The following is a 22739-nucleotide window of genomic DNA, read 5'->3' as shown; positions in this document are numbered from 1 at the left end:
AGAATACTTGATGTTGTTTTCAACACTTTCAGAAGTTAATCTAGCAGTTAATAAATTAATTATTCCAGTGACAGCAAGACAAACTAGATAAGCTTACTCTAAAAAATTATGCTCAGGATAATTGGCACACAATTTACCTAGGTTTTAAGCAATCATTTTCATTTTAAGCTTAGGGACACAGATGAAATGCAAAGACATGGAAAGCTTAACTTCTGCCATTATGCTGTACAGTATGTATAGCTGCTGACATTTTTGTGCCCTTTTCCAGTGTGTTTGAAATCTGGCTTGATCTGTCTCATACAGCATGATTACTGTTCACCTCAGGCAGTCCTTTCCTATTAATTTTGCCATGCAGCCTGAAATAAAACAGTGTGATTTTAAGACAGGGAGTACTGACAGTAGTTACTATTAAAGCCGGCCAGTCAGTTAAAAACAAATTTCAAAGAAATAAAGCCTCGTTTAGGTCTCAGTTTTAACTGGAGTGGAGAAGACATTCTGTCCAAGGTTTTCTGCTAACAAAACATGGAACATGCTTATGCAGAACCTCTAAAAAGTGAATTTAGAAAAGGAACTCATTGTCTTACAGTATCTTTTTCTCAAAGAAAATAAACTGTCCCTGCACATGTATCCTATATCAGAATATCAGTGGGGGAAGACAACTTCTCTGTTCCTTCACTCTTGAAAACACAGCCTCACACAGGCTAATTCACCTTGTGGAGAATGTAAGACAGGCTAACATGGATGGGGCTCACATGTAACCACAGTTAGATTGCCTATGGTACTCCACCTTCTTCTGAAACTGTGGGGGTTCTAACAGGTAGATAGTTCTTTACAGATTCAGCTCACAGTGGCTTGCTGAGTTAATCAAGTGAAGATCCACGCTAGAACTGCACAATGTGGCCAGTGACCTAGTTCTAACTGGATCTTCAATATGTAAGGAAGGTCGTCTCTTTTGGATGATCAGGATTATTGTTTCCATCCATCCAAGTGAACAAAAGAACCGGGAACAAAAACAGACTTGCTGCTTTTCATGGTACAAATTAGGACTTATCAATGTCTCTGGTACTGTGACAAAACTGCTATCAGTGCTGAACTTTGCATATCCTTCCACGCTGCTTCTGGAAAGGTGAAAGCACAGGTGAGAAAGGATGCGATAGTACAGGTGTGATATTACTAAGTGCAGTTGTGAATAAGGATGTAGAGGAGAAAGAGACTGTGAACTCCACTGCTACTACGACTTAATGCAAAATGAGTATGGAGCAAGAGAATAGGTGAATAAATCTGTTCTGCTAGCTATTCAAATATTTACATTGAGGGAAGCCAGAAACATTCAACTGAAGTGAGTAATTTTCTGTGAAAAGCTCCTTACAACATGCAGTTTTGTCAAAGAAATTAAAAAATACATCCCTTCTGCAGCACTAGTGCTATATTTCACAGATACTACATGGATCATATTCCCACTATTGTTTGTGATAAATAAAGTCAGCGGTAAACTACAGCTGTGATGCACCACTTCTCCTAAGAAGAGAGAACTAGGGTGCAGGACGGGGTTTCCTTCCCTTGCATCCTACTTTATAAATCCAGAGGCCTGTTTTTATTTTAATTATACCAAAGACAGCCTGAGGAGAGGAGTTTAATGGCCAGCAGAGCAATGATATGAGACCATAAAGAAAGAATGCATTCAGTTAATGTTTAGTGATGAGATTGACTCCAAAGGGATGTAAAAACTCCATTCAATTTTTCCCCTGGAGTTGTGAAAATGTACTGAGTTCATCAAAACTCAGATCAACTCAATGAATTTTTAGAATTCTCACCATGGACTTAATCTTAAAACAGAGATGAGGCTCATATTCATAGGCCTAACATTATAGGCTAATAAATAGTTACAACATAATTTTCTATGCATTTAATTTGCAAAAGCCTTTTTTCCCCAACTACTCAGCTGTGTCGTGTTTACTGATTTCAAAGTCTTGTTGACTAATACCATTTTATTAGTTTATCAATGCCTTGAAACCTTAAAAATTTAAATATAGCAATATAACAGTAAGTTGACCATGTAATATCCTAAAACATAAACACACTACTGCTAAAGGGAGAAAATTACAAGGGAGATTATTTGAATGCTTTATATGAGTTTTTCCTGATTAAGGTAGCCATGAAAGTTCACCGAAAAAAAAGGGTTATCAGCACTCACCTCCAGTGTAAAACCTATAACTTTGAAGCACTGTTCAATTAATTCAAACTGAGACTTATAAAAGCTATTGTTCATGAAATCTTGCACTATTCTGAAATGATCATTTTGCAGATATCTGAAAGAGTTGATGGATACAGAGTTAGAATGTAAATGAGGTTCAGAATTCAACAATACCGCATTTCTTAGTAACCAATTTATGTAAAAATAAACTGCATTACCTGGGAGGTCTATATTCTGGCAGTTTATAATGTGCCAGTTTTTTCTTTTCCGCCAGACCAGCATAAATATAATAAAAAATATGGAAATTTTTCTCTCCTCTGAAACAACAGAAACAACAAACTGGTTTAGTAATGTAACTATGTTACCTTTACTGATGACGTACACGCTATTATTAAATGTTATTTTAATAGCAGGCAAGGATCATGCAAACTGACAGAGGACTCTGAAAGAAGCTCTATTACACAAGTTCCTGTGAAGTGAACACCCTTTCTGTGTCACTGTGTGTTTGTTCTGAAGCTCCCAGGGCGGCTGCTCAGTGCTACAAGCAGCTAAATGCTGCTCTGCCTTTGATGCAATTGGGAGATGCTGGGTGAGATCTTGCATGTTGCTCACCCACCTGCATTATATGGGCTGTTTAACCTCCAGTTATTTTAAAAAATCTTCTGACTATGGGAGAGCTATACGCTCCTGATTCACTGAATCCAGTATGTTTGCTGTGTCCTTTAGCCCTGAACCAAGAAAGCACATAAGCAGACATTTAAGCAAAGGGCCTCATGACTTGGCATGCTTTGCCTAAAAGTTAGGTGCCCAAACCCAGGACAGAAGGTTTATTGCACACACAAGGTTCCTGCACTCCTTATGAGGAAGAACTGGATGCCTACGTGGAAATCTGCAGCCACCACTGAACCCTGAGATGGCCAGGTCAGTCACTATGAAATGGCAAAAAGGAATTGTGTTCAAACCCCTGGTTTCTGCATGAGCTGAGGCGTGCATCTCAGGAGCACCATTACATGCTTCTGTGAAACAGTATCAAAGCCCAGTGCACTCCTCTGCACCGGGGTGCCTAGATCAGAGTCCAGTGCCAACTTAGTTTGCGTATTTTACTGTGGACAGTCAGTAGTAGAAAACAAGATCAATTTAAGGAGTAGGAGCAGATCCCTTCTCTTCCCCCTCAGTGTCTTAACCATTAGGTTGCATAGCCATGCTTTGCACGCTCTCTGAAACCTCACTGTGTCCTGATGGCTGGTGTATTCTCTTGGGAAGGCAGGGGAACCTGTAGGTTCAAAATCTCTTGGCTTGAAGTGGGTCTGGAACTTGGGTCTCCCATTTTCTGGGTAATCAGTCACTGGTCTTCTGCGAAAAGTCATTCCTAGCTCTCCATGTGAATTTGGCAGTCATGTTGTCCCAGAAGAGCAGAACAGACTGCCCTTGCAATGCAGGTACCTCAATGCCAGTTCTCTGCCCTGGCATGGCCGTATGGACCAGCCACACAGAGACCTCAGTGAAGGTCTGAACATGCTTGACATAAGCAGCTTCAGGCACCCTTGGAAGTTCATGCCTCAAAATTTAACCTCCTACAGGGGCTCTCATGCTAAACACATCGGTGGCATTTTCTTGTGAATTCAGACATCTAAACACCTACCTAAATAGTATTTGAGGCATGTAAACGCTTTCCCGGCTTCCTGTCTCAGCATGCGGCTAAATATAAATACAAACTGACAGCCACAGAACAAACCCATGAAAAGTTATGAAAAAAAAAGCGGTATTTTAAGGAAAAAGCTGATTTTATTCTGAAAAAGCAGTTTCTGTGCTTATGTTCAACTGGGGAAAAAAAACACCATTTCATAAAATTGCCTCTAATTTTAAATTGTTTATTGAAACATTCCAAGTGATATTTAGATGTTCTTCATGTCACAAATCTACAACAGGCAACAAGGTCATGCAGAATGACAAAAAGGGTAAAAATGAGTAAGAGGAAAAGTTTAAATCATGACAACATTCCTTGTCTCAAACTCTGTTTTTCATATTGTTATTATGGCAGAAATAGAGCTGCCAAAATATTTTTTATCTGGATGTGCTATACATTAGGATAGAAAATCCATGTCAATAATTTAAATTAATTGGAAATGCCATTTAATTTTTCTGACATTTTGTATTATGAGATACACACATGACAGAGATGGATCTGTTCTGCATTTGGTCCATAAACATTTATAACCAAATCCTACTAGATGCTCCAAAATGGAAAATGAGCATTTTGCAAACAAACAAACAAACAAACAAAAGCTATAATACTAGAGGAAACATAGAGGAATTAAATCCAAGTGATACACTTAACACAATACTTCAAACTTCCACAAAGAAATTTATAACTGAACTATTAAAAAGTTTTTAATTCTTCACACATTCTGGTACACTTTATATATCACACATGCATTTTTATGATATTTGTTTAAATAACCCAGGAGGCAATGAAAAAAAAATCAGGAGTAGTTTTCAGCTAGCTTACAGATTTATAAGCTATTCATATATCATTTATAAGAAAAAATCCCAGTACCTTATTCATCTTTGTGTTTTGATCCAAGATAATTTCCTGCATTGTAGGCCTACTCTGTAACCCCCAAACTAGGTTAAATGTAATTTTTATACTTACACTGCCTGGTGGACAACTCTGGATTTTTCAAGGAGATACTCTGAAATCTGAGCTCCTACTACAGTGCCACCACAAGTGAATTTCATTTCCAAATATTTTCCAAATCTGCTCGAGTTATCATTGATGATAGTGCCTGCATTCCCAAATGCTTCTACGAGGTTATTCACCTGGAGGATCTTCTCCTGTAGAGTCCTGTTATTAGCCTGGATATGAAAAAGATATTCCTTAAAATTACCTATAATCATTCAAATACATTCATTCTTCAGTGTTTCTTTCCTCTTCTAGTTGGTATTGTGAAGTGTGACATCATCAGGGCAGCCATTCCCATGTGAATCATATGGAAAGAAAGGCATGTATATATCATGAAACCTGTCAGAATATAGCAATCTGCAGAACTAATGGCTGGCTGGAAGAGATAACACATATAATGATAACGACAACACCACAACTAAACAATTTCTGTGGTCCCGCACTCTGAGATGGCCGGCCTGCTTTTAGGATCCTTGTTAGCATCTCCTTACTGCTGTGCTGCACCATACCAATAGATCAGTTTGCTTGTGTCTCACCTGGGACATGCAAAAATGGCATTTTATTTAGACAGTTATGGTAGTCACTTACTTCCCAGAATGACCATGTCTCACTGACAGCAATCTGGTGGTGGAAGGAGGTGAAAAGCTTGAAGAGTATTTTATTTAGTACAGTTTGGGTGATTTGAAGACACTTAATTAAACAAGGGACAGACTAAGCCACAGCCCTCACTGCAGTGGGTACTTCCTTGCAGAATCTCCAAAATATTTTCAAGGGACCCTAGTTCAGGAGGGAGGAAAGGGTAGATAGATCAGCATCATGTTCCAATCTGACCTTAAACAAGTTCTCTGGAAAATGTATTACAGTCTTGCGCCCCTATCAATGCCCTGTCCATAGGTTCAGTCAATTAGGCCTAAGATAGGAAAGCCTTACAGAGGCATCCCCTTTGAAACATACCTTGCCCAGGACAGTGAGCTGCTGAACCAGAAGATGGGCACTTTGCGTCTTGCCAGCTCCACTTTCTCCAGAAATAACGATACACTGCGGAGAACAAGAGCATGACTCTGAGCTCATTACGTATCTCTCAGCCTAGCAAAGGATATAATTAAGACACCTCATCTTTACCTGATCGGAGTTGTATGTCACCATGGACTGATAACCTATGTCAGCAACAGCAAAAATATGAGGAGGGTTGGCAGTCCGTTTGGCTCCAATATACAGTTTAGAATGCTAAGTGTAAGAAAAATGAAAACATTATCAGTGTCCCTTTACAACTTTTATCTATCAGAGTTTAGTTTTATTTTCAGATTAGTGTACAGCGTGCTGAGGTTACCAGCAGTGATGTCTTCTGAGTGAGCTGTTACTGCGCTCAGTATACCATGAATCACTATGTACTTAGTACTATAAGAACTGCTAAAAAAGATGAAGCACAATTTTGTATGGTCAGCCCCGATTACGCTATGAAACTCAAATTATTAGAAGAAAATTTAATGTTGCCGGACATCAAGGACCAACTTATAATTTCATTTTATTTGTACTTCACATCCTCTTAGTATTTCTGCATTATATTGATGTCAAAACTTAAGATCTTTTCTGTACCTGCAGTATCTGATAATTAATACTGCCAAATTATTCTATGACCAGACTTTCATATCTGTTCCCTTTTGTATAAGGGGCAGGCAAATTCACAAAAGTTAAAATTTTACAGGGTTGCTTTGTGAACTGTCTGATCAATTAAATAGCTACAGCTTCCCCAGCTCTCTTGGGAGGAAATGCCCTCAGCTCCTACCTCCAGCCATTCACAGAAGTTCTCCATGGAAGATGGGGAAGAAGGAATGATCCCTCCCACAAAAAGGGGTAAGATTCACCTGAATAAATGCACTTATCTGTACAGATACTACTTCTGAACTAACTGCTATGGGCAGCTAGCACCTTTACACTCTGTGGGGTTCTAGTCAACAAATCTCATGAAGTTTAGCACAACTGATCTCATCTTCTAATGAATCTTGAGAGTCACTAGAAGAACAATAAACTCAAAAATCCTATTTCCATCCATTGATTAAAATGGATGACTTGCTCAGATATAGCTGTTTGCACTTTAGACATGATATAGACATGATCACTATATCATGTGATCACATTTATCACTATAAATATATCAGAAATTAAATTTTTTTGAGTTTCTCATTTCTGTGCTGAAATTCAGCGCATGATAAGGATGTGTGTCAACATGCACTTGAAGGGACAACTGTATTGGTAATTCTGTTTTTCAGAGTTAACTGAAGTAAATCTGAGGAATGGTCTTACTTTGTACTTAACACAAATATTCATATTTTAATGGAAATCAGTGCCAGTTTAAAAGAACCAAACCTAGATTTTCACACCTGTGAAGAATAAATATCTATGTTCCGAAATGGATTGACAGCGATGAGAATGTCCCCAACATATGTGTAGATCTGATCTTTGGCGTAACCCTTCTGCAGCTGCTCTGTTACTGTATTCTGATGGAGGAAGAATAGGAACATTGAATCACATGGGGAAAAAAAGAATGTTAGGAAAATGTATAAAATATTTATATAGTTACAATGAGTGAGGATAGAGAGGGAAGGTATTAATAGTCAAGAATACAACTGATCATGATCAAAAGTGAGTAACACTTTCAAACACACCAGCATTCCTAATCTTTGAACAATGTATACTTACAGATCTCCAAGTGGCTGTAGAAAAATGAGTTAATAAGTACTGCTTTAATTCAATTAATCAAAGGTTTCCATGAGACAGTCCTGTCTTCATTTCTAACACTACAACTTCATGTAATTCATCAAGCAAGAGCCATATGCTTGAATTCATAACTGCCATTACAGCTGCTCTAACATTACTCTCAGTTGTGATAAGACACAGATGTTCAACCGTTTGGATCCTATGAATGTAAACAATCAGGCATCTTTCTATATTAACAACCAGTCTCTGCTGTGATTGTTCTTTGCTGCTGCAGAGCCAGTTCTCCCTGCATCAAGAAAACAGAAGAGCCCATTAGTGGCATACCCGATTTCTTGACATAATTTTCCTCAGCTGCTTCTGCATACAGGGCTGGGTATGTAAAGTGCCTGGTTAGGTTTCCAATCAAAACAGGACTTATAGCTGGATGAAGAAATTCAAACCAGCCTTGAGACTATTCTGAGGTACATGTGAAAATATTTAGGCCCTATTCCCACTGGAACAGAAGGACTGGCAGCAGAGGACTACAGAAGAAATTGCTTTCCCTCCACATCCATCTGTTCACAGTGTTGTGCACTGTGTTCTGGTTAACGCATTTAAAACCTGAATTCTCAGCAGCTGAAGAGGTTACATTTCCTTCAGAGGAAAATGTAAGGAGAAAACCGTAGTTTTCCATTGCCTTGATAAACTCTTCCCTTTTTGGTTTTGAACGCTACCTTGCTTTTGGCGATAACCAGATTCACATTAACAGAATTTTTTAGGGGAATTTCTGCCCTTTTTGAAATTATTTCTTGCACCAGTCTCCTGGCTTGCTCTTCTGATGGGGCTATCTAAACTGGAAGAAAAGTTTGAATGGAAGAAAGAAGACCGTTCTGAGAAGCTGCCGTTCATATGTGAAAGAAGTTTTAAACTGGATTGGATTTAGTAAAATATCACATAGTCAAAGGATGCCTTTAGATGGAGGCTTCCTGAGGACTTTCCTGAGAATGCTCCACCTCTGAGGAGATGAGATATACTTCCATCTCGTCTGTTTCTTGTGTATCTTCTCTTTAGCTCAGGTTGTTTATATGCTTCATGGCAAAAGATAAAAACCAGTCTTGCTAGCATATGGCTATTCCCAATGTTTAAAAAATGCTTAAATCTGAGCTTTGTGCAGTAGATGAAGTCTGGATTAGCTCAATTAGTATTAACTAAACAATAAGCTACTAAACCAAGCTCTTGGATGATGGAAGATGTTCTGTGGGCTGTTAGCATTATGTAGTTTACCAGCTCAAGAGTCACACTGAGTATTCTGGACTGACGAAGACACAATATACCAGAGAAGTTTTACAGATAAGAGAATGTGAATTATAGTCTATGCATAGCCCGCTAGAGGAAGAATGAGTTTGTTTACAACCACTGATGGCCTCTAAGACCTGCAGATAATGTGCTGTGGCCTGATTCTTCTTTCTGATTTTGAAGCTTAAAGCACAAACACAACAGACTTCCCTCCTCCCTTATGCATGTTCCCCTGCTCCTAGTAGACTCATTTTCAAACTTTGACAGACCAGTGAGATTTGTATCAGTAATTTTTGTCAAAAGTTCACCAGAAGGCATTGACAGGTCGGAGCCTCAGCTGACATAAATTGATGTCAATGCATCTTCACACCAAAGACAGTGAGAACCCAGCCTAGGAGTGTATGGTAAGCCAGTTTAAGACAGCTCTCAGTGTCCAAGCAACAGGGGAGAAGGTGCTTGTTCTTGGACCTGGACTAATTTCAGGTTAACACATCATTGCAAACTAGATATTTAGCTGTAATAAAATCCAGCGATATAAATCCTGTTAAGCAAATAGTGCTACAATACTGCTCGGTTGAAGGCTGTAACTGCAGAATGTGTTTTAGCTTTGAGTTGGAACCATTCCTGACACAGCAAATCTCATCTAAAATATTTGGCATAAACTCGTAAAACACCATTGTACACTTACACAATTGAATTGTGACAATATAGTTGAACTTGAAAATCAACAGCACACCATTATGTTTTAATATGTGATTACCCCTCTTCAGGAAAATGTGAAAAAGGAGGTTCTTACCTCATCCAGTACCTCCAAGGTTGCTAAATCATCTACCTCTTCCTGGTTTGAAACTAGTGACTTACTGTAGTTCCCTTTCTTTGTATGAATACGTTCAAATCTAGAAAAGAAAGACATGCAGTTTCCTGATGTAAGGAAACACAGAGCAGATCTTGCATCTATAACCATCTTGAAGGCAATTCAGCCAAAATATTCCAGCTTTCCATTGTTCTGAATTCAAACACACAAATGCTTGAATAACAGGACAGGATATAACTTCTTAGTGCAGCACACCTTTACTTGACAACTCAACATCTATGGTTTGATCCCACAACTGACACCACGAAGAACTTTTTCGCAGTACAGATCCCTGCTTAATCACACCCCTACATCAGCTGCAAGACTGGATCTATGCAGTACAGGGAAAAAAGGAATATATTTATAAAGCATATATATAAAGCATATATATATATATAAAAAAAGCATATTTATAAAGATGTATAAACGGTCAAACTCTGGCACCTACCTGCAAAAAGAAAAATTACCCAGATAAAAATTATGGATAGAACAAAACCGGGGTGTATGATGAAATAGGACGGCAAGGATGATGCAGACAAAGCATTCAGGATGGAAGCATTTCTAGCTTAGTAATGACAATGCTCTAAAGCCTGGCTGAGATGGCCACACTGTAGAGCAAAGTGCTACAGAACCACTGAGGTATGTGAAATACATCCTGGCCAAGAATTTTCTTGGACTCTACAGAAAAAAACATTATACAAAATAAGGAAACAAAATTACAAATCTTTTTCTTATCAGGGTTAAACTTCAATTATGTTTGTCTTAAAGTGAAATTCCTTTTCTCTTTTAATCAAACCAAAGAAAAATTTATGCAGTCTTATAAATTAGGAAGAAAATTCCCAGAGACTTGGATCATTCTCTATCCAAGAGTAAAGGCATTGCTAAACAGAGCAAAAGCAGCAGAAAACGCAAGGTTTACAATTCACATGAGAATCACGGAATCATAGAATCGCTTAGGTTGGAAAAGACCTTTAAGATCATCAAGTCCAACCGTTAATCTAACACTGCCAAGTCCACCACTAAACCACGTCCCTAACCACCACATCTACACATCTTTTAAATACCTCCAGGGATGGGGACTCAACCACTGCCCTGGGCACCCTGTTCCAGTGCTTGACAACTCTTTTGGTAAAGAAATTTTTCCTAATATCCAATCTAAACCTCCCCTGGCACAACTTGAGGCCATTTCCTCTTGTCCTACCACTTGTTACTTGGGAAAAGAGACTGTCCCCCACCTCGCCACCACCTCCTTTCAGGTAGTTGTAGAGAGCAATAAGGTCTCCCCTCAGCCTCCTCTTCTCCAGGCTAAACAACCCCAGTTCCCTCAGCCGCTCCTCATAAGACTTGTGCTCTAGACCCTTCACCAGCTTTGTTGCCCTTCTTTGGACACGCTCCAGCACCTCAATGTCCTTGTAGTGAGGGGCCCACACTATTTCTGATACAAGCCAGGATGCTATTGGCCTTCTTGGCCACCTGAGCACACTGCTGGCTCATGTTCAGCCGGCTGTCGACCAACACCCCCAGGTCCTATTCCACCAGGCAGCTCTCCAGCCACTCGTCCCCAAGCCTGCAGTGTTGCATGGAGTTGTTGTGACTCAAGTGCAGGACCCGGCACTGAGCCTTGTTGAACCTCATACAATTGGCCTTGGCCCATCGATCCAGCCTGGCCAGATCCCTCTGTAGGGCCTTCCTACCCTCCAGCAGATCAACAGTCCCATCCAACTTGGTGTCATCTGCTAACTTACTGAGGGTGCACTCGATCCCCTCATCCAGATCTTTGATAAAGATATTGAACAGAACTGTCCCCAATACTGAGCCCTGGGGAACACCACTTGTGACCAGTTGCCAACTGGATTTAACTCCATTTACCACAACTCTTTGGGCCCAGCCACCCAGCCAGTTTTTGACCCAGAGAAGAGTATGCCTGTCCAAGCCATGAGCAGCCAGTTTCTCCAGGAGAATGCTGTGGGAAATGGTGTCAAAGGTTTTACTAAAATCCAGGTAGACAACATCCACAGCCTTTCCCTCATCCACTAATCGGGTCACCTTGTCATAGATGGAGATCAGGTTAGTGAAGCAGGACCTCCCTTTCATAAACCCCTGCTGACTGGGGCTGATCCCCTGGTTGTCCTGTACGTGCCACATGATGGCACTCAGGATGATCTGCTCCATAACCTTCCTCAGCACCAAGGTCAGACCGACAGCCCTGTAGTTCCCCAGATTCTCCTTCCAGCACTTCTTGCAGACAGGTGTCCACCCAAGCAAGAACTTTAACATACAGTGAACAGAGAACAGGAAAAAGGGAGCAGCTGCACCAAAATGGAAAGTTAGAATGACGGGGCAAGCTAAGAGATTTCTGAACTCCCACAGTAGGATTTACTGCAGAGTTTAATGGGCTGTACCCGTTCCACGAACATCACATACTTCATGGGTGCTACTTCAGGTCACGCAGGCTGTGCACTGATGTGGGATGCAGGTGCAGAAAGTCAAGCAGGCACTCACTTAGCATTAATTACTGATTGCCAGGACTGAAAAGGGGCTGGAAGAAATGGGCAAATGAGGACCTCCCAAACTGTGAGTGCAATCAAGATCTGGATGATGGAAGAGCAGGCATGAGTGCACTTCATCTAGTACTTCTTTCAGTTTCTCTTGTCTCTAATGATTGTTCCCTGAGGGTGACAGAATGGCCTGTCCTCACCCAGGTGCCAGTAATGGAGCAGTTTCTTCCTCCCTTCAGCAGGTGCCAGCTACCACTGGAGTCTTTCCATTGTCCATTGTGCAAAGGCAGGAGTTTTACACCCACCACAGCTGACTAATTGTGTAACCTTAATATCAAGGCACAAACATGTAAGACTTCATTGCAAGAGCCAGCATAGTTTCACGGTCTCTGTGCCAATATCACAGCCCAATACCCAGTGCGGAGGCTAGGTGACCAGGAAGCACAATGAACAGTATGGATCAACAGAATCTACACTGCCTTGATAGAAGAGAGGGAACAAGTCTTGCCAGCTTTACACCTTGATATTTTGCAGACTACTCCTGAATTGTCATTAGGACTCTGGGGCTGCATGGGAAAGCAACCCACTTCCAAATGTTTTCTTTCCTTCACTATTTACTACAGGCCAAAAAAGACTGCTTGTAGATACAGTTATAAGGATGATGGTGAGGAGGAATTACATAGAGGTGAAAAGCAACATGAATACTACACAGCACAGTATCAGACCCTTACTACTGCTATGCAGCACAGAACATGCAATGCATGGGCCTATTCCAACATGAGCAGTGCAAATAGACAAAAAGAGGTACAGGAGTGCATGTCTGTGTGGGGAAAGAAAGGCAGCTTTTGCTGCAATAAATCCATAACTGGTCTGTAAGTTGGTATGTATTTAAATATGTTGAAGTGGAAAACATACAGGAACACAAGCAGGAAGCATCAAAAGAGATGGGTCTGGCGTAAAGCAATCACACCTCTCCTAGGTCTGACCTCTTCTTCCCTTTCGTTTGGAACCCATTTGTACCATAAGAGCTGTCCTGGTAGTACTGTCCTTGCAATAACACTGTGAGACAATTTTTGGTTGTTTGTACACCCAGGTTGTATTAAAAACAATGTGGTAACATTAAGATTTAAATTAACTCTTCAGCCTCGCATAGTCTGCTGCTGCTTAATATGCATTTACCAGCTGAAGGATATTACTGCATTCAAAGCCAGAAGTGCAAACAAAATCCTACCCCCTCAATAGAAATCTCTCCCCTCTATAACCCATGCTCCTATCTATACCTCTTTTTAACAGTTTCAGTTCAAAATTTAAATTTGGGCAGTTGAAACAATTTCTCCTTTGTTCCTGCATGAAGGTCATTTTGTGTCCAGAGGATGCATCTAGTATCAGTATGACTTTGAGAAAGACCTATCAACACACACGAGGGAAAGATGTGCGAACTGCAGGACTGTGTCAAGCTCTGCTGTTCTGTTTTTTCCATTGCTGAAGGAAGACCCAAAACAAGACATCTGTCAAGTTATGCTTTCCATTTCTGGTGGAATTGTTACGCATTGAATACACATTTTTAAAAAAATGTTACTGCATATCAGTGAGAGTAATATTTCCCCAAATTTGTTTCAATTACCATTTTTCATTTAACGTATGAAGTTAACAACTGCCTTGCAGGAAGGGAGGGTGATGCTCCAGTCGTGGACACTTTTGTTTTTCTATTTTTTTTCTTTTAAGGAGCAATCTCTATTTATGCCAGGGAAGTTTAATTACATAAAATTGATTCTCCTGTAATCCTCTTCAGCTGACATTATGAGAACACTAGTGCTTGTTGAACCAGATTATATTCTCCATTCTCAAGAGTACAGCAGAGCGGCAGATTTGCAGAACACAATATTTTTCTGCTTTGCTGTCAAAGGGCACAGACCCCTCAAGGGCAGTTATACTGCTTCACTTGCTAAAACTCCAACCACTTAAAAACCCCCACATCAGTGCTGTTGACATCAATGCTGAAAATTCATTATCGTCATGCACATAGACATTGTGAACTGAAATAACCGTGTTTCTCTGTTCTGTTCAGAAATTATTTGTTGGAGGCATGAGATCTTACAGCCATCCTCGACAAGCAATTCAAGCAGCTAAAGGCCAGAAACATCAACCCAGTATGGACAAGAAAATGAGTCAAGGCAGCATTGTTTCTTGCATCCTCCTTCACACCCCCCTGCTTATTTTTCAAGATTCAGTTAAATCAAAATGAGGCAACTGCAGCTTTCTCTTCTTCAAATCGTCAGAATGTATTTAAAAGATTTCTGATAGTTCCAAAAATACCATGAAAATGGAAGTGTGACTCATGACGCCCTGTTGAAGTCTCTGCCTAAACTGGTTGGAGAATCATGTACAGACTAAGAAGTGACAGGAAAAGGGCTGGCCTTAGTCTGGGTGTAAAGAAGAAACTAAAAATAATCAAGTTTTCTGTAAGGTGAAGGTGGGAACAGCTGTACACCTCCCAGCAGTTACAAATAGCATTAAAAGTGACAAACGGAAAAGAAGCAACACAGAGAAACCTATACAGGATCTGTCACTGCTGGGGATTCTGTTTCTCTGGAGGCTGCACAGAGCAATATTCATTCACACTTAAAATCAAAATTTTGTCTTCAACAGATCTATCTGGCAAAATATGCTTAAATAAAACTATAGTCTTATATCTATGCAAAATCTGTCCCTGAGTTTAGAAAAGTGCATTGATAGACTCCAGCTGCATCTGCACGATGATTTGCAGACAAACCTGTGCTCCCTCTATGTTTAAATGATTGCACAGCACTGGCTGCAGTCTCAGGGAGCTGTGCTCGAGCTTATGCAACGTTGCTGAGAGCAGAGTGCTGCCCAGAAGAGCTACAGGGCTTTTGATTCAGAGGTCGCTCATGTCCAGCCAGTTGGGTCATGTCCTGGTCTGCAAAATCTGTTTGCCAAAGTCTGCGCTGGTTTACCATGCCCTGAAAAAAAACTGCATGCCCTGAATGGCCCTGCAGATTACTGGTCCTTCATAACAGGTTCACGAAATGGCTGTAGCCTCTGACAAATTTCAGGGAAAACTATGTGTTCTTAACTGAGCAAATAAGAGATCTCTAAAAGGACTCTTTGGGATTAGTTCTTTATTGTGCTCATGCACCAGGCCCATGTTCTACGTGAGAACCATACTGAGAAGATGAAGGGGAAATTCCAAAAGTAAGCGATGCCTGGTGAGGTATCCCACCTTCAGGAGAAATGAGTTGCTGAGCAAGTGGACTGACACGACAGTAAAGCAGAAGTTGCAGAGCATTCCTCCCAGGGAATCCTGAATGCAGGAGGAACTTTCCTCCCATTTTGCTTCAGGAGGTAAACTGTTCTTTGTTCAGGCATTGCTGTTGCCCATTGTATCGTATGGAAGGAGACTGGAACTGTATTCTTATTCTGCTACAGAGATGTGTATTAGCTAGAAGCATATGGGATGGGAGATCTGCTTGTTCTAAGGCCTGTGTTGCCAGAAATTCTTTATTGCTTCTGCAACCTGCGAGCAGTTTGCAGCATAGCCATCCTACATAGGAGTGTCCTCAATGCAGGAATACATGTTCCCTGTTGGTACAACAAAGCTCACACTGAGTTACAGGAGAGGAAGTACTTCAAGTGGCTTGAAGTGCTCAAGAATTAGTCTGGAACTCCAAAGTCTCAGGTTGAAGCCCCTACTCTGCTATAGATTTCATCTGGAGACCTTGACCAAGGCAGCACTGGGCTCTGTGTGAGCTATCCTACTCTGCTCCTCATACTGCCTTTGTCAAGCTAGTCTGGTGATCTCCTACTCTCCGCTACAGTCTGCCCTGCAGAGTTGAGCTAGAAGGATTGCTATCAGCTGATTTCAACTGGCAGGATGAGTCAGAGAGATAGAGAGAGAGAACACCCAGAAAATAAGTGACACAAGTCTGCGCAATCAGGGAAAGTCATGGAAGGAAACTACATGGTACTCCCTGCTTTTAATAGGGGTGAATAAACTGACAACCACCTTTGTGTATATTATACATGAACTTCTATGAACTTACCTCCCTGAACTTTTCAAATAGTTAAATAGAGCAACTGTTTAGCACCCTGTCACTGGATATCAGTGCTGTCCCTCCATGGCCAATACAGAAGGACAAACTCTTAGGAGAGTAGATCAGCTGACCCAAAAGCCCTTGCTCTGAATCACTCTGCAGTAGAATAGGCCTCTTTCCCATATTTATTTAGAGGGCATATAAAGATGAGTCTCTTAACCTGGGGACCAGAGTCAGTTGCTGAAATCTAGGTGCAGTGAATATCCCTCACATATGCAGCTCATTCTGGAATGAGTCATAATTCCCAGGAAATACACATTGTACTAATCATCACGTATTTCTGCAGAGATTATTGTAAAAGCAGACAAGATTAAGACAGCCAAACAACTCAAGATGAAAGGCTTACAAGCCTGACTGTCAGGTGTAGATGCGACAGTTCTGAAGGCCATTTCAAAGACAGCTATTTCTGTTGCAAAGTAAAACTCTTTACAATGCAGTTTTTTTCCCTCATTTGGCCTAGCAAGAAGTGTATTTTTAGAACAGTTGTTGGGTATATGATGCAGCACTCATTTCTAATAGTTATTTTCATCACTAATTATAAATTTTAACAGCTATAATATGACTTAGAAGAATGTAAGTACCAGATTGTGGGATTGGCTAAAAATGAGGGGAAACTTAAGCAGTGTTCAAAGGTGAATAATCAGGCTCAAGTGAGATTGTTTCTTCATTAGAGAATTTGTCGCATTTTCATTAAAGATTGTGCAATAAATTCCATTATCATGCTTTTCGTGTCACTATCAACACAGAAAAGAATTGAGATACTACAGAGCTAGGTGGTCCTGAGGACTGGAGTAACAGATATGGGATGAAGTTTATTTGTATAAAACCTCAAGATCATATTACTAGGATGTAACAGAATTTTTTCTACTAGTTGAAAGTTCATCAGTTTGAAAAGACTGAGGGAAAAGAAGTATCAAGATGATTACGAGTCATGAACCCCTCTGCAAAGAGGCAAATACCACCTTACGAAGCTGCACAATGAAACAGGCTTTTCTTGCCACAGCCATGATAAAGGCCAACTCCTGCAGGAGGCCAAGGCCCTTGTCCTGAAAGTGACTCCACTCACCAGGAATTCACAGTTCAGTGACAACCCAAATGCTAAACACCAAAGCCACAAATTAAATACACTTAGTATGCAACTTTGCCTGCTACACCTCCTCCCCAACATGAACTTATCTCCCATAGCTTACTTCATAATTCCAAAAAGCAGATTTTTGAGACATTTCAGTCAAGATGCTATGGGAAAATATTAACCTATCAAGGAACATTTTCTCATGCTCTTCCCATCGTAATTTCTTCAACCTGAGATCTGAGCTAGGAAAGGTTGAATTGCAAACAGGTTTTTTTAGCACAAAGGAGTCATGACTTTAGAGAAAAATGCATTGCGTTTGCTCAAAGTCAAAAAGTGGAATTTGTAATGAAGGTCATTGCTAGTATTCATGCCTTTTGAGCCTTGAGTAACACAGGACATGTTAGAGTTACAAGATTCTGCTCAGAGGCTACTTAAAAACCAGCACAATCTTCTGTCTCCTTCATTAAGTCTGGAGCAGATCTATGGCATATTGCTGTTTAAAAGTTTTATCAGTGTAAGTTGAGATTTCTCTGGTTACTCAGGAGGTTGGTGGGCTCTGTTCCTCTTGCTAGGCGTTTGGAAAGGATGCAGCACAATGATCTAAAACTAGGCTCCTCTTCACTAGAACAGTAACAATAATGGGAAGGTTCAGAGGGCCCAGTGCAACGCACTAATGACTTAGTGACTCGTCAGTGTTAGAAAATAAGTCAGGAACAACAGTGCCAACGGTGACTGTAGAATGGCTCCACTCTACGCCTAGAGATCACACACCGTCCCTGAGCAGGCATGGTGCACAAAGACTGGATCTGAGGATCTGGCCTTCTGCAAAAACCTCAGAGAATGTGACATAACCTAACATAGTCTCTTATTTCTGAGCTATAGCAACTGTATATTCAGCAAACAACAAGAAAGGATCACAACCACAACAGACTACCACTGCAGAAGGCAGGCAGAGCCAAATTACACCTCAGCATGCTGGACAAAGAAGGTGATTTGATTTTGAGTGAAAACAGGAATAGTCCACACAGGAAGACTCAGTGGCCGGACCTCAGCTATTAACTTCCAGGCATTTTACTTTTTTCTTTTGAAATACAAATTTTTTATTAATAAAGTGTAATTTGAAGAGAGGAAACACATACTGAGAAAATAACTGAATTCCTTAACCTTCAGCTTTAAGTCAACATTACCAAATTTCTTCAGTGTATATGGCATGCCCATTTATACAAAATGACACAGGTATGAGGATTTTTCCCCTCGGTGGAAGGAACGGTTCTTTACTCCCTTAAACTACTTGCCTCCCAGTGCCAACAAGCAGGAGAACTATGCCTTCAAATTATGACTGAGAGAGTGTGAGCTGGAGATCAGGAGGGAGCTTTACAAGGAAAGTTGCCAGCAACTGGTGAAAGTTCAGGAATTCCACAGTAGGGGCCTAACACACCAGTGTCCAAACAATCCCAGAACAGGATAATCAAGAAAAGAAAGACAGGAGATTTTAAGATGAGACTCTTCCAGGTGACTTGTCACTACACAGCCTGTCTTGACTCTGAATCAGATTTACATGTTACTTCTGTACAGACTTCTGTTGACACCATTTGCTCTGTGCTGATTGAAGGTCAGAAGATACATATGATTAGTATTTAAAGACTGTTTAAAAAGTATGACTACTGAATTCAAAGATATTTGTAGAATCTTTTTATCATTCAACAGAAGAAAAACCAAATGCCATTCTGTAGTAACATCCTTTACAGGCCTGGAATTCTAATTTCTTCTAAAGTGAAATGATGTACATACTACACTACGCTTTCAGCTACTGGAAAATAATGACTGCTTTTCTTGCTTGTACAGAGATAGCAAGAGATATTAAGATGGGTATTCTTACTGTTTTCAGCAGAAGGCTAACTTTTTTATGCATTCACTGCTATGAAAGACAATCTTCCAGCAAACGTAGGCAATAAACACGTTAAAGTTGAAGTGATTATAGGTACAGTGACTGTAGAATGTAATTTTTACTTGCAGTCTTTCATACTACCTTCACTGATCTCAGGCTTGAAAAGATTTGGTTAAATCAATGCAAATGAGATTTAAACTAGTATCAGCCTACTTGTTAGTATTTTAGACTGCTAAACTGAAATACGGACACCGCACACCAAGCTACTAGTTTAACCGTGCCATTTAAATCACACCCTTAGTCAAAGAAGTAATTTTTGTGGCACAGATTCAGATAATAAATTATTATTATTTTCAGAGAGAAAATCCATCTTCCTTTGGGAGCATTTATGTAGAAATTACACTTGATCAACTGTAAAAGCATAGGTAACTTCATCACATAGTAACACATTCCCTTAAACTCTGCTTCATATGAAGAGCGATCAGTTAATAAAACACAGTCTAAACAGGATGGAGAAAGTGCCAATAATTGTCTTGTTCCTGTGCCATTCGACTGCTTTATGCACATGCAAATTGGACCACTTTCTTTATGTTTGTATTGTATAGGAGAAGAAAGTTCACGTAATTTGCTTTATGCAGCATTTACATGAAAAAATGAAAGGATTTTGAAAAAAAGAATAGGACTCGATAGAAAACAAACATATGACTTCTATAGAATGGGTAAAAAAGCTCATGATACTTAATTGACTTAGAAGCTTGATTTTCAAAAAATATTTAGGCTTTGAAAGGACCAGTGTTACAAGCGTTATCAGGATTTAAATTAATATAATTTAGTGTTTTGGACTTATTTTACCACATATTGTTTCCCTGCGTTTTACAAACAAATACTTTTTAAGGCCTGGAGTACGTTGCTGTTTTAGTGCTCAGCGCTGACATCCAATAAGCTTATTTTAATTCCAGAATCTTTCTGGATTAAGCAAATGGCCAGTCTGCACCACACAGAACATACAAATCCAGTCTGAGGCTTAAATTTAAGCCAACTGCATAGGTTTTTACTGAAATGCCAGAAAAGAGAAACTACTACTCATCCCACATTCACTTACACAAAATCCAAGAAAACTTGAAAATCACAAATTATTTGGAACTATATTTTTTATTATTATATTCCAAGGGTAGAGTAAACAGAAAATTCTCCAAGATCAGAACTGAACACTGCTGTATATATTGTTACTATAAATATGTGTGAAAGAAATGTGGCAGATTTTAATAAGCTTTTCCCATACAGATGATAAAATTTAAAAGACATTTTGGCATTATGTTCCATTAAAAAAAAAAAATTGTCATCATTTACCTTGAAGCACAGGAGAAGCTGCACCAATAGTACAGCAATACTAATCTTCTACTACATTTCACATCTGATACATTACTTCAGCAGGATTTTTTTAAATTGTAAAATTGAGCCAAGCCATTTTCAGTTGTTTTAAATAAAACCCATCAGCTGCTAAGTGATTTATGCAGAATCAATACTACTAAATACTAGTGGAAGAAAGAAAGTATCTATTCAATAGGACATAAGATTTGAAGTTTGCAAAACAAGGTCTGGTACCACAATCGGTTCTTTCAGTCGGTAGCATCCAATTCTTGCAGGAACCTGACTAGTTACTTTTAGCATACTTGCTTAAACTACACATTAGCTGATAATGCAAATGTAAGAAAATGCCAAACATTAATTTCACCTAACTGTAGCTTTCTGAAAACTGGGATCCTAATCTGCATCTTGAGACACAGGAGAAAGGGGAGGCACTTCCAAAGATTGCCTGAATCATGATGCCCTTCTCTTTGCATTGGCTCTATAGTGTACCCCAAAGACAAAGCTCCCTATTTTTTGGCCAGCTAAAGTTATAAGAGGTGAATCTTTGAGTGCTAGCTATTCTGAAACAGTGAAAGTATCAAAATTGTCCCAATTGGTCTACTTTTTAGCTACTTTTACCTTGCCTTTTCAGTGACTCCCATTTGTTGATGAACATCAATAAATTCCATGAGTTGCCTTTGTAGCACGTTTTCTTTTCCTTCAATTTGCTTAATAAAATCATGCTGCAAAAGATTAGATACTGTTGGACGCTTCTCATAATCTTTAGTCAAGCACCTGTGCTGGCAGAAAAAGCATGATCATTGAGGGATCACTGTTAAGTTTTGAAATGCTTGTCTGTAGTTCATTCATTCATTCATAATAAATACATCCATCTTAATCACAACAGCTCTGTACTGAAAACTGTAAGATTTCGCAGGATTGATGAGGCCAAGAAGTTAAATTACTGCATTTAAAAACTAAATATTCTTTAAATTAAGAAAACCAGAAATATCAAGGGTGTTAAAACGTTATTTCATGTTTTAAATCTGGAGCCTCACTTTGAAGTCAAACTGGATTTACAAACTAGATTTTTAAGGAAAAATGTTAGTAGCAACAGATTTCCACAGGGAATACAAAGATATTTTACACATGACATTTACACACATTCTATATTCAGCTACAGTGGTCTCAGTTGCTACTCACTTGTTAATGAAGTCATTGAATTCAGGTGACCACAGTTCAGGCTGCTGTAGTGTTGGAGGAGGATTCCTGCAAAGGTCAGTGTGATGATAAGTTAATAAGCTACTCACTTGACAAAAACAATGTGTGAAGGCAGGCTGAGTAATGAGTTTTAGAAGGCCACTGAAAAAAGATATTGATTTCCACTGGTAAAGGGAGCATGGGTAGATGATACAATGCCTCACTGCTGCTCCTGCTTTACATAACTAACAAGGAGAAATAGCATGGAGATGATCTACCAAGCATAGCTAAGAATCACTACAATTTTTTCAATCAAATCGATAAACGGAAATGAAACTAACAACCCATTAATCACTATTCACTTGTAATGGCAAGTTTCTCTTTTCAAGCCTGAAATAATGTACTTTCTTAAGAGTATTTTTAAAAATAAATTCTATTTTAAGTTTTCCCAGAAGGACTGAATTAATCAACTTGCTGATCAAAGTCTCAGAAGGAACTAGCTCTTTATTAACTATTTCTCATTCATCAGAAGATAATCAGAAGTCAAGTGAAGGACTAAATACAGGTCTATGTAAATTCTTTCTTTCTTTCTTTTCTGTTGAGTTAGAGCTGTTTATTCTAGGTGTTAATTTGGTTCAAATTGTTTTAACAGTCTTCTTCCGTTGAAACAGAGGTGCCATTTTCACTGAACGTAGTCAGGAAGACAAAAGGAATCACCTATAGATGAGGTGACTCTTCTGTCTATTTTTGATTAATCATTATAACTGCTTTTGTTTAAGTGCTGCTTAATGTTTACTCTACCACTTTTAGGTTTCACTTAGTGAAATACAAGGGTATTGATCTTTTATTTGCTCCAGGGCAGAAAGGGTAGGTGACCAGTATTTGTAAGGGTATAA

At 39.5% G+C, this 22739-nt stretch overlaps 1 protein-coding gene across 1 annotated transcript in view; it reads right to left on the bottom strand.

Annotated features, from left to right (window-relative positions):
- Positions 1-22739, bottom strand: part of MYO3A (myosin IIIA) — a 124902-nt gene that overhangs the window by 49125 nt on the left and 53038 nt on the right. The window contains exons 8-16 of the mRNA XM_087760667.1: positions 21847-21912; positions 21283-21438; positions 9667-9766; positions 7259-7375; positions 6000-6104; positions 5832-5915; positions 4848-5050; positions 2413-2511; positions 2195-2309 (exon numbers count right to left, since the gene is read on the bottom strand). Of these exons, the coding sequence (XP_087616793.1) occupies positions 2195-2309; positions 2413-2511; positions 4848-5050; positions 5832-5915; positions 6000-6104; positions 7259-7375; positions 9667-9766; positions 21283-21438; positions 21847-21912 (1045 nt within the window). The remainder of the gene's footprint in view (positions 1-2194; positions 2310-2412; positions 2512-4847; positions 5051-5831; positions 5916-5999; positions 6105-7258; positions 7376-9666; positions 9767-21282; positions 21439-21846; positions 21913-22739) is intronic.

Source organism: Nipponia nippon, unplaced genomic scaffold, assembly GCF_047370975.1.
Source record: "Nipponia nippon isolate SJK-2023a ecotype South Korea unplaced genomic scaffold, ASM4737097v1 scaffold_1, whole genome shotgun sequence".
NCBI lineage: Eukaryota > Metazoa > Chordata > Aves > Pelecaniformes > Threskiornithidae > Nipponia > Nipponia nippon.
This window is presented reverse-complemented; position numbering and strand designations above follow the sequence as displayed.